The 13,466-nt window shown below is 36.2% G+C and overlaps 1 protein-coding gene across 12 annotated transcripts in view; it reads right to left on the minus strand.

The window, feature by feature from the left end:
* The window catches only part of FAM13B (family with sequence similarity 13 member B), a gene marked incomplete at its 3' end in the record, with an annotated part of 61,991 nt that overhangs the window by 20,404 nt on the left and 28,121 nt on the right, over positions 1–13,466 (minus strand). For 7 of the 12 annotated variants that reach the window (XM_084251670.1, XM_084251662.1, XM_084251668.1 and 4 more), the window contains 3 exons: positions 11,620–11,661; positions 10,235–10,390; positions 8,634–8,766 (listed from right to left, as the gene is read on the minus strand). In XM_084251670.1, coding sequence (XP_084107796.1) covers positions 8,634–8,766; positions 10,235–10,390; positions 11,620–11,661 — 331 coding nt within the window. The remainder of the gene's footprint in view (positions 1–8,633; positions 8,767–10,234; positions 10,391–11,619; positions 11,662–13,466) is intronic. The other 5 variants (XM_084251663.1, XM_084251661.1, XM_084251669.1 and 2 more) reach the window with 3 other exon arrangements.

Consider the following 13,466-nt stretch of genomic DNA (forward strand, 5'->3'; position numbering starts at 1 on the left):
TAATGTTGATGATGTATCACCTCTGAAATCAACAAGATTCAATTCTTCTTAAATTCTCAGAAACTACTTGTCCAATTTTATATGAATCTCAAATAATATGAAAAAAACTATTCAGCGATTTCTCCCTTTTCTAACTATATACCTCCGTGAGATTTAATTGTCTTCATACATTTCAAACACAAGAGAGAACCTACAACAACACACTGTGGACACAGATACAAGAATCCAGCTGACTTCTGTTAAATGTCAGATAGGCCCTAACAATATTTGTAAATATGGAAAATAATGTCACTCCTCAAAATAAAATTTGCAATGAATCGCTGCTTTTTACTAAGGAAAAAACTACCCTTATTGATGTTTCCATGAGTGAGTTTATTCTTATGCTTAAGTGAATTAAAAAACATTTTTTTTTAATTTTTCAATTTTAATCTCTAAAATGGCAAAACTTGATAGATATACCAATGCAAAACAAAAACTTTTGGGGATCCTCAATAATTTTAAGAGTCTAAAGAATTCCCTGAAACCCAAAATTTAGAACCACTGATCTAAATATCAGACTTCAGCAGCTTTTATGCTCTGGAAAGTAGCTTTACATTCCTATCAACTTAAGGTTTCTGGGCATATGAAATGACCATTAACCATACCCAATATTTATTTCTTAATGACCTAAATTCAAGCTTCAGTTCTATCTTCCTCATTACAAATATGAATCTAACAATCATTTACTTGATTATCTTAGTTATTATGTGAAAATAAAAACAGTTTAAAAGAAAACTTATGAAGCTGTATTATAATAGCATTCTATTACATCACCAATACTTTTTTAACCTACAATTCTTATTACTATGAAGTAACTGAAAACAGAGTATAAAGACTGATAGAATTAATATCCACATATCCTTCAGTCAGATTTAGGCAACATAATTCTTAAATAGTGAAAACAAGCAAAAAGCCAGGCAACAGGGAAGCAAAAGAAAGCAGCAGGGACAAAAGCAAAAGCAAACAGTCCACCCATGAAGGCAGCATATGAAATTTAGAGCCTGGTGCAGAATTCTGCTCTCTATCATTCCCCCAGAACAAAGAAAAATGAGTTGTTGTCAGATTAGAGTGTGGCCAAACATCAATTTAACAAACAAGGGAACAGAAATTGCATATGTACAAGTTTCTCTGCTGCAGCAGTTTTTAGGATGGGGTAGGATTTTTTTAATAGTTTCATTATATGCAATCATGATAGAGGTAAATGAATATGGGATGGGAGGGATGATTTTTCTATATTCTTGTAACTTTTTAACTTTCAACTATGCAAATCTATCCTTTTCAAAGGCAAAGATATAAAAATTGTTTTGAATATAAAAACAAAACCTAATTATGCACACGTGAAGCATGCAGTAACCTAAGATTCCTTAAGATTAATTCACACATGCTAGTCAACAACCTTTGGGGAAGTATGGGCTGACCAGGAGCACATGGCTCAGTTGAAATGTTAAAAAGTAATCAAGCCCTTTTTTTAATATTTTAAGTCAAGTTCAGAGAAACAATCTTCAAGATTATTTTTTATGGCTATAATCTAGACCTCCTTATAATATTCTCGCACAGGGTTTAGCAAACCATAGCCTCCTACTAATCAAATACAATCTGTTGTCAGAATTTTGTGGCCAGTTAGACAAGAACGAAAAAGTATAAAAAAGTAATATTTTGTGATGTGCAAATTACAGGAAATTCAAATTTTGGTATCCATAATTTAAGTTTTATTTGAATATAATCATGCTACTATTTTTGCACTTTTTTCGATGGTTGCTTTCATGTTACAATAGCAGAGGTTAAACAGCTGTCACAAAGTCTAAAATATTTAACATCTGGCCCTTTAGGGAAAAGTTTGCTGACTCCTTCTCTAGCCAGCCTTACAACTTCTCTGCATTCCAGTTACCTTTTTTTTTTTTAAAGATTTATTTATTTATTTATACAAGAACCAGGGTACAAGCCAGATACGTGGGAGGGTAAGAGGATTCACCAGAGACAGATCGGGGAACAGAACAGGCAGACTGACGAAACACATTGCTGAGGGGAGCAGTGGGCGCGGCAGTCTGCAGGGCCATGTGGGACCCTCGCCGGCCAGCGGGGATAGAACCGGCACTATCTGGGCTGTGGACAGCTTCACAGCACTGCGTTCAACCACCTGCGCCACCAGGGGAGGCCCTCCAGTTACTTTCTAAGCCACTTTGAAGCATGCCATGTCACACATCCTTTCCAACTGGCAATTCCTCTTCTGGCAACACTTTTACCTTGCTCAGTTCTACCAAACCAGCTTAAAGGCCTCATTTCAAGTTTCTAATCCTCTGATCATATACCTCTGCAAACAACTATTTCAACTATTTTTATCAATGCTCTTACCAATAAGCAACAAGTTTATAATCAGCTTTCAAAAGTCCTCCAGACAAATACTACAATAAAATGTCACATACATACTTACAAAGGTTGATTCACTATCAATTCATGCCATCAACTTCAGCTACACCTCCTATTGGTATTCAAGTGCTATTAACCCACTTTTACTTGATCTCTGGTCCATTTGATTTCTTTCTACGGAGACTCATTAGCAATTTCATCAACCCCCAAGCACTATCCCTGTCCCTCATCCTCTGCAGTTGAGGCAGTTTATTTAAAAATGGTTGAGGGCTTCCTTGGTGGCGCAGCAGGTTGAGCGCAGTGCTGTGAAGCTGTCCGCAGCCTCTGCAGTGTGGGTTCGATCCCGGCCCGCCGGCCAGAATCCCACATGGTGCAGCAAACCTCTCTGCTCCCCTCAGCAGTGTGTTTCTGTCGTCTGCCTGTTCTGTTCCCTGCTCTGTCTCTGGTGAATCCTCTCACCCTCCTGCGCTTCTGGCCTGTACCCCAGCTCTTGTATAAAAATAAATAAATCGGGCCTCCCCAGTGGCGCAGCGGTTGAGCGCTGGGTTGCGAAGCTGCCAGCAGCCTCTGCAGCGCCGGTTCGATCCCCGGCTGCTCCCCAGCCACCGGAGGAGGGTCCCACATGGCGCGCAGACCTCTCCTGCCGCCCGCTGCTCCCCTCAGCAGTGTACTTCGGTCCTTCTGCCTGCTCTGCTCCCCGCTCTGGCTCTGGTGAATTCTCTCACCCTCCCACGCTTCTGACTGTACCCAGTGCATGTATAAACAAAAACAAACAAATGAATGAATGAATGAATAAATAAATAAATAAATAAATCTTTTAAAAAATAAAAAATAAATGAAAATGGTTGAATTATTTTAGATTAACATACAAAAAAGAAGGTATTTTAGATTAACATTTAAAAAAATGGTTGAATTCATCTGGAATAAGTATGCCAAAATTTCCCCCATTTCAAAAACAGTCCCACTCTCCTTTGAGAATTAAAAGTAATTTGTCCTATGTAGAAATAATCACTCAACCTGTGCCCTTCATCTCTCACCCCAGCCCCTTCATTAGTGCTTCATTAACTTTGTTTTTCTGACATTTTTCAGTCTCTCTAGATTAGTAACTGATTCCTATCCTTCTTACAAACATGTTCAAATTTCTTTCCTAGAGAAATACTCACAAAGCAACAAACACTTCCACAATGAAACTGTTCTCTTTCCTTTTATCTCACTGCAAAATTTGTGTAAAAGGCATTCTAATTTCCTGCCTCTAACTACACACTTGAGACTTATTTCTCAAACTGTAACATCAGTATTCCTTGAAATTCACTACTCTACCAAACTACTCTTGCTTTACCAATAATTCCTAGCACTAAAGCCAAAGAATTTAACTGGAATTAATTTTTTGTTTAAATTATCCGACTTTTAAAAATCAACACTACCAGGGCCTCCCCTGGTGGCGCAGCGGTTGAACGCTGGGCTGCGAAGCTGCCCGCAGCCTCTGCAGCACCGGTTTGATCCCAGGCTCCCGGCAAGAGTCCCACATGGCGCGACAGACCTCTCCTGCCACCCACTGCTCCCCTCAGCAGTGTATTTCGTCAGTCTGCCTGTTCTGTTCCCCACTCTGGCTCTGGTGAATTCTCTCACCCTCCCACGCTTCTGACTGTACCCAATACTTGTATAAATAAATAATTTTTTTTTAAATCAACACTATCAGAAACTGAACATAAAAGAATATATGGCATAGAATTTTTTTTAGCTTCCCTTCCTTTCCTACTGCCTGTAGTTCAGGCCACTTTTAAACTCTCACCAAATTCAGTAGAGAACGTCTAGTGATTATTGCCCTTACCTTGACTCTTCATGACAGTTATTGTCTAGTTACACATTCCTTTCCCTTCAAACTCTTCTGTAACTTCCTTCTACTGAAATAATCCATAATTCTTAAGACAATGTTTCAGCCTCAATAACTGATGCATATCTTTTAAAGTTTCCAAAGTATCTCCCATAACACACCCTCCCATAATACTACTGCTAGCACTGCTTCACTAACATCTAACATTTTCCTGTAATTTTTACTATATTATTCTCCTTAGTATTTTCCACAAATCCCTAACAAAATTTAACCCACTAAAAAAGTTCAAAAGTCCCTCTCCCTCCAAGAAGTCTTCAAATTTTCATGGCCAGAAGTGTTTTCTTCTTTTCTGTAAAACAACAGTGCTTCATTTCTACATCTAACACCATTAGGTATGTTCTGTATTGTAAATTGTGTACATGCATAATTTAGATTATCAACTCGAGGAAAAGCTATTTTTGTGCTTTCCTGTTCATACATCCAAGTAACTCAGTTTACACATTGCATTAAGTAAAAATAAATTCAATTTAACTGCAAAATTTTCAAGCAGTAAGAAGAAAATCATTTTGCATCTTAGCTGGATAAAAGGGAAATGCTGGTTTTCTTTTCAAGGCCATGAAGCCATCATTCATAAAAGTTTCTTAAAACCAATTTTTAAAAAAAGAATTAATTCCAGACCATAATGAAATTAAACCTGAAATCAATAATAGAAAGGTAACTGGGTAAAAAAATGTGAAGATTTAACAACACACTTCTAAGAAACATATGGGTCACCACGAAAAACTTCAACAGGATAACAAAGGAATATTATGAACAACTCTATGCCCACAGATAATATAAATAAAATGGATCAATTTTTTGAAAGAAATAATCTGCAAAACTGAAAGAAAAAAAATATAATCTGACTAGGTCCACATCAAAGGATTTAATAATTCATAAGCTTCCAAAACAGAAAGCACCAGACCCACAAAGGTTTACTGGTGAAATACATCAAACATTTGTGGAAAAATTACACTAATTCTATACATTCTCTCTTTTCAGGGTAGAGAATACTTCCTTATCTCATTCCATTAGGCCAGCATTACCCTAATAACAAAACCAAAGACATTACAAGTATAAGAAGAATTACATACAACTACCAAGTAGGAATTATACCAGGAATTCAAGAGTGGTTCAACATTTTGAACACTAAGCAATGTATACATCAATAAAAGGCTAAAAGAAAAACATTCCCACGATCATATAAATAGATGCAGAAAAAGTAGTTGACAAAATCTAAATCCATTCATGACTAAAAACGCTTAGTAAATCGGGAATAGAAGGTAACTTTTTCTACTTGATGAATATTATCTACAAAAAACATACAGCTAACATTATACTTAACAGTGAGAAACTTGAAGCATTATCCCCTAAGATCAGGAATAAGGCAAGGATGTCTTAATGCTAATAGAGTAAGGCAAGAAAAGGAAATAAAAGGCATATAGATAGGGAAGGATGACAAAAACTATTTTTGTTCATGATTATACAACATGATTGTCTATCTAGAAAATGCAGAAGAACTGACAAGGAAAAAAACCTCCTGGAACTGGGGGCATCCCCTGGTGGCGCAGTGGTTGAGCACTGGGCTGTGAAGCTGCCTGCAGCGTCTGCAACGCCAGTTCCGATCCTCGACCACTGGCGAGGGTCCCACATGGCACGCAGACCTCTCCTGCCTGCCCGCTGCTCCCCTCAGCAGTGTATTTCCTCAAGTCTGCCTGTTCTGTTCCCCGCTCTGGTGAATTCTCTCACCCTCCGGCACTTCTAACTGTACCCAGTGCTTGTATAAGTAAATAAATAAATCTTAAAAAAAAAAAAACAAAAAACAAAACCTCCAGGAACTTATTAGAGATTACATAAAGGGGCCTCTGTTGGCTGAGGGGTTAAGTCTCAGGCTATCACCCTTATGGCCTGAGTTTGATCCCCAGCCAGGGAGCTAAACCACATATGGCACAGCAGACATCTCCTGTTTCGCCGGCTGCTCCCCTTAGCAGTGTATTTCAGCAAATCTGCTTATTTTGCAGCCTACTCTGTCTCTAGTGAATCCTCTCACCCCCCACAACTCTGGCCTATACCCCAGTTCTTCTATGCAAAAAAAAACACACACACATATAAAATTACATAAAGAGTGCAGGACAAACAAAAGTCATATGTAAATGGAATTTGAAATTAAAAACATGATATTTATCTTAGTACTCCCCACGTGTAGTTTCCCGCACATAGATCTTGCATATATTTTGTCAGGTCTATACCCAAATATTTCAAGATCTGTGAGAGGCAAACTACAGATGTGATGAAAGAACTATATTAATGGAGAAATATTTCATGTTCATGTATAGGAAGACAATACTGTTAGGATGTCACTTCATCCCAATTTGATGTACAGTTCAATACAATCTAAGTCAAAATCCATTAAAGTTATATAATGGGTATCAACAAACTGACTCAAGTTTATATGGAGAGACAAAAGACCTAGAATAGCCAATACAATATTGAAAAGCAAAGTTGGAAGACTGAGGCTATCTGACTTCTAGAAACTGTAAAGCCACAACAATCAACACAGCATGATACTGAGGAAAGAAGAGACAAAAAGATCAATGAACAGAAGAATAAAGAACCCAGTAACAGAACCATATAAATAAAATCAACTAATCTTTGACAAAGGAGCAAAGGCAATACAACGGAATAGAGAGAGTCAATTTAATAAATGATCATGAAACAACTCTACATTCACACACACAAATAAATGAATCTAAACATACTTTACACTCTTCACAAAAATGAACTCAAAATGGATCACAGAACCAAATGCAAAAGTGAAACTATAAAACCCCTAGGATATAACATGGAAGACAGCCTATGGGTATGGTGGGTATGGTGAACTATACTTAGAATATGATCATGAAGAAAATAATGGATAAATCAGACTTCATTAAATTGTAAAATTCTGCTCTGTAAATTCAGTATCAAGAGAATGAGAAGAGTTTTCAAAAGAATGAGTTAAGAAGGGACACAAGGACACACGTTATAAAAAGGCCCATTATCCAAAATAGACAAGGAATCTTAAAATTTAACAATAAAATAACAACCTGATTAAGGTTGTTTGAACCAAAGAACTTAACAGACACCTTACCAAAGATGTACACACAGCAAATGAACATAAGAAAAGATGGTCATATATCATCAGAAACTGCAAATTAAAACAATAAGACATCACTACACACCTATTATAATGGCTAAAATCCAGAACATTGACAATACTAAATGCTAGTGAGGTTGTGGAACAAAGGAATAATACAGGTATCTTACACTGATGGAAATGATCCAGCAGACAAACGAACTGACAATTCAGGAAAAGGCAAGGAGATAATTATAGATGCAATAACTATGAACAGATAAAAAAGATTAATCGAATATACCAATGAAAACAGCAGCAGCAATTGTAACTCAACATGTGAAATGTTTTCCAATACGTAATTTTATATTTTTACTTCTGATATTTTTAATAATCCTCTAACATAGTATTAACCATTCCCCACCCTACCCCCACTTATATGTACAGTAACCAAAAATAGCCTTAATATACCAGCTTAATTTATGGTTTAGAATGCAAATACACTGAAGAAACTTCCTTATCTACTAATATCTTAATTTAAAATGTGTTACCAAAACTCAACATGCTTAAAGATGCTGCTTTATACACACACACACCTATTTGTTATAAATGTGTGTGTGTGTGTGTGAAAATGTGTTATTTTAAAAACAGTGCTACTAACAATTGTGACAGTGAAAATAATTTGGTTTGTTTCCCCCAATTTGAAAGCAGTCAAGTATGTTTATTAACTGACCAAACTATAAAAGCCACCATGATAGACACCGTAGTTCTTCCTTCTTAATAAGCCTGTGATTTGGTCTTCCCTGTTGCAAGCATCTGCACCTTCTATAAAATGGGTCATTTTTAAAGTGAAGTTTGCGATTTTTCTCGTTATGAAAAGATACCACATTCTTCAGGAAAAAACCCAGAAAATATAAAAAGCCTTTAAAACGAACAAAATTCAACCATAAAACCACAACCACCCAAGCTGACATGGTAATTTGTTTCTTTGCAGGAAAATATTCTTAAATAATTTTATTTTATACCTTCTTCCCTACATAATGATGGTTCCTGACCTCTACTGAGCAGTGTGACTTTTAGTCAAGACTTTTAGTCAAGACTTTTAGGACTTTTAGTCAAGACAAATATGTATGTCAGCAGAGATACTAAACTATGATTTCCAATGTCAAAAGGACAAATGAAGTAATCAGATATAGACATTTAGCACAGCAAACACATTTTTTTACTCTTGGCATTTCTTACCTGGTTATTTTCTTCATCCTCAAATACAAAATCTTGCTGCATAATTTCATTGTCTAAATTCGTGCTAGCCACAGGTTCTGAACAGTCTCTGCTACTTTCACTGGCATTAATAATATCATCAGCAATATCAACCCTAATAACGAAGATTAAAAAGTCAGATCAGGCCAAATGTTGAATATGTAAAACCTTTCAAACAAGTATCATTAATTACCTAAAACTTTTGCCTGTTGAAGAAAAGGTATATTTTTTAAATAAAAATCCACTCTTTATTTTGTCAAGTTAGATTACTGAGTTAACTTTTTTCTCTGCAATGGATGTTGTACAAGTGATCTACCTTGTTTGCCAACTCCTTTGAAATTTTCCTAAGGCAAATAAATGGCTTTAAAAATTAACCCATGCACCAAAATAATGACTTCTCTCTTATAAGCATACTCCCAAGCATACTAATGACCACAGTAATTTGTTCTGATTAAAATAAAAGTCTACTACTAGATACTACAGTTTCTAAAACATCAAGTACAATAGGAATAGCTTCCAACTGTATATTTTACATAATTTATAACATGTGAAACACTGCAGGTTTTTGTTTACAAAGATGATACCACATGAATTATTTCCCCAGAGTTAAAAATAAGGATACTATCTGAGAAGAGGCAAAGGTTTTCAGATCTTCAGCTAAGCTAAGGACAATGAAACCCTATACTAGTGGCTAGACATATTTGGCCTTTTTTAAAATCTACAACTTTAAAATAAAAAATCATTCTACCCAATTATGAATTTTTTAACTCCCTATTACTCTTTTAAATTTCTGTAACATCTTCCTCATCTGTTTCTAGAATAAAAGATGATATATGGAAACTATGATATCATTGCACTGTCATCTCAGAAGAAGTACCTGTATATTCTAAAGTACAGAACTGAGGTAATAAGAAAGGAGATAAGGCTTTCCTCCATTTAAAGATGAGTCAGATAAAGTTGTGGAGTAACATCACAATCAAGACAGAACACAAAGTTATTTTTAACTCAAGCAAATTCAACTGCTAGGAAATAACCTAAAATGGGTATGGGACAGAACACAGAGGCTGTTGGGGAAGGAAAACAAGTTAAATAGCAAAGGATGATTCAGCTTGTCATTTCATTCAAGGACTACATGCACTACGTCATTGAGCTGTCAGTGTATTTATCTGTCAAGATCACTGCAAATCTCTAATGGTATAGGTGTAATTTTTTTCAGTTATTTTTATACAACATAAGTCTCTAAAGGAAAACTGGTTACTTTGGTATTTGTGGGAGAAAACCTGATTGTGTTGGATCTCTCTCTCTCTCTCTCTCTCTCTCTCTCTCTCTCTCTCTCTCTCTCTCTCTCTCTCCCTACCTACCTACCACTTTAATGGAAGGTTTATGAGATTTTCATTGTTACATATATACAGTGCATACAGGCATATGTACAACATATATACAGCCCATACAGTCACTATTCACACTGATTTTCAGAAAACCTCAAAATGAGATCCCATTATATAAAATACAGTTCTTATAAGATAACAAGACAATTTTATAACTCTTGATAAATAACAGTAAATTGTTTAAAAGTTTCTTACTGGTTATTAGAGCCTTCTCCATCACAATTAATACTTCCTGCTTCATTATTACACACCAGACTTTGCTGTTGTAAATTCTTAAGATCATGATCTATGCTGCTCTGCAGATCAAAAAGATGCTGTTCCACAGCTGCTCTAATTGTTCTTTCTAAAATGCTACGAAACAACACATTTAGCGAGAAGCAGTCATCCTAATTGGGTAGTTGGCCACATAAATGCAAAAGTTAAAATGTAAAACAAATTACTATGGTATTTAAATAGGTAAAGTATAAAAAGCACATAAAGAAGAAATACATGAAACTGAAACTTTTAAATTAAATATACCCTTATGATACACTATACAAATCAACTATAACATCAGCTATTACTACTGAGGTGAGGAGGATCAATTGTTCCAATAATTCATTCCTCACTACTACACAAAAAGTCATGTAAGCAGACTACAAAGGTACATTTACAAAGCAAAATAATTTATCAGCGTTCCAATAAATAAAAGAAATTGTAAGTCTAGTCTACTATACTTAAACTAGATTACGGAAGCTTTTTTCTTTAAAAAAGTTAATGTTTGTAAGTTACAAAGTTTTAAAGAAGTTCCACTGACTTCTTAAAAATTATTTCATAAGTGGGCCTCCCTGGTGGCGCAAGGGGTTGAGCACAGCACTGCGAAGCTGTCTGCAGCCTCTGCAGCACAAGTTCGATCCCTGGCCAGGGAGTAACCCACATGGTGCAGCAGACCTCTCCTGACTCGCCCGCTGCTCCCCTCACCAGTGTATTTCAGCCAGTCTGCCTGTTCTGCTGCCTGCTCTGTCTCTGGTGATCCTCTCACCTCCCGCACCTCTGGCCTGTACCCCAGTTCTTATATGTATAAATAAAACTTTAAAAAAATTATTTCATAAGTTCAAAAAATTTATCTGAAGAAAGTTCATCTCTATTTATAGGAGCCCAATGCATTCCTTCTTTCATCTGTTTCTACTGCAGTACATGACAGACTAACTAGTTTCGCTACTTTATATACAATTCTTCCTCTATAGTAAGCAAAATAAATACATGGTTATCATTTCTACATCCAAAATTATAGCTTAGAAGTACTTAAAAAAAATTTTTTTAGGGGTCTCCCTCATGGCCTATGGGGTTAAGTCTTCTATCACCACTAATACCTCTCAGTTCAATCCCTGGCCAGGGACTTAACTCACACATGAAGCAGCAGACCCCTCCTGTCTCGCGTGCTGCTCCCCTCAGCCGTGTATTTCAGTAGATTCACCGTTCTGCTCCCCATTCTGTTTCTGGTGAATCCGCTCACCCCCCCCACACCTTTTGCACCCCAGTTCTTTTATGCAAAAACTTAAAAAAAATTAATTATCTTCTATTAAGTATATACTACTTACTCTGCAGAGGCCGGTAAGATGCTGATGGGAGATATATGGGCACTGTAATCAAAGAAAGAAATTAGCTATAACATTTTTCAATACTAAATGGTAAAAAAAATATGTTGAAAACTGCCACACTGCTCCCCTCAGCAGTATACTTCGGTCAATCTGCCTGTTCTGTTCCCCGCTCTGTCTCTGGTGAATCCTCTCACCCCCTGCACCTTTGGCCTGTACCCCAGCTCTTGTATGAATACATAAATCTTTAAAAAAAAAAAAAAAGGTAACAGCTTCATTTTTATCACAACTTAAACCCATGAGATTTGAATAGCCATGAGATTTAAACACTATAATGTTTAAAAATAAAATACTTAGGGGATCTGAATCAAGTAGGATTTTCTACATAATGCTCATAGGAGCATAAAATGTTACAACCACTTTGGAAACTTGTTTGACAGCTTCTTTAAAAAAAACACTGAATGATACAGAAATTGCATTACTAGGCATTTACTCAAAAGAAATGAAAGCATTAGTTCATAGAAAGACTTGCACAATCAAAGCAGCCTTTATTAATAATAGTTAAAAACAGGAATCAGCCTAATCATATAGGTGGATAAAATGTGGAAACCCTAAAAATAGGGTATACTCAGTAATTATTTTTCCTAAGGGGCATGAACAACTGATAAATGACAACATGAATATCAAAAAACATTACACTAAGCAAAATAATACAGATACAAAAGAATACCTATTTGATGAGATTTCATTTATATGAAATTCTAAAATGGGCAAAACTAATCTGTTCAGTGACATAAAACAGATCAGAGGTTGTCTGGGACCAGAATTAGGGGTGGGGCTTACTATAAAGCAGCATTAAGTTAGTTTCATGGGATGACAGAATTAGTCTCTCGACAATAGCACTCGTTACATGTCTATGTGTGCAGTTATAAAATGGGTACATTTTGTTATGTGAGAATTAGGTAGCATTTGAGAAAGGACAAAAATACATGACCCAGGTGGTGATTATTTAAGTTGCGTTCATTTCCTGACAATAACCTTAAGACTTGTATACTTTTTGGTAAACAAGGGATTCTTCGATAGAATCATATTGTAAAGTAAATTTAAATTAACTATTTGATGACCCTCTATAAAATGTGCTAGCACAAACTAACCAACAAGAAGAAATGAGTCTCTGAGGTTAATATTCTCAGAATTCTGGGCATCCCTGATGGTGCAGCAGTTAAATCTCAGTGCTATCAAGATTTTGACACCCACTATGGCATGCTTAGATCCCAGGCCAGGGAGCTAACCCACATAGTTCAGCAGACCTCTCGTCTTGCCCGCTGCTCCCCTCAGCAGTTTATTTCAGTAGATTCGCCTGCTCTGCTCCCCACTCTGCCTCTGGTGAATCCTCTCACCCCCCACCTCTGGCCTACACCCTAGTTTTTGTATGCATAAATAAATAAAAATATTTTTTTTTAATTCCCAGAATTCTTTGCAAGAAACCAAATGGATATCATTTACCATCCGCTCAACAACCTTCAGATCTCCTTACAACAAACACGTCACTAAGTAAAATACTCAACTGCTTTATCAGATGGTAAGCCATCCTGATTTGGCATACATAACCTCTCCTAGTTTCAAAAATAAAAAATTTTAACAACCAATATTCTTGCCTTCATGAATGTATTATCTTTAGCTCTAACTGCTTTTATGCATTCTCCTCAAGGGGAGTACTTAAAAACATTTCCATAATTAAATGGAGTTTTTTTAACTTCTTTTCTGAAATCAGGAAAGTCTGGGGAGAAAAGCCACATATACATGCACAAAGAAGAGAATCAACATGGGCCTATTTCCATTAGTTTCAG

This window comes from Talpa europaea, assembly GCF_964194135.1.
Source record: "Talpa europaea genome assembly, chromosome: 13".
Lineage (NCBI taxonomy): Eukaryota > Metazoa > Chordata > Mammalia > Eulipotyphla > Talpidae > Talpa > Talpa europaea.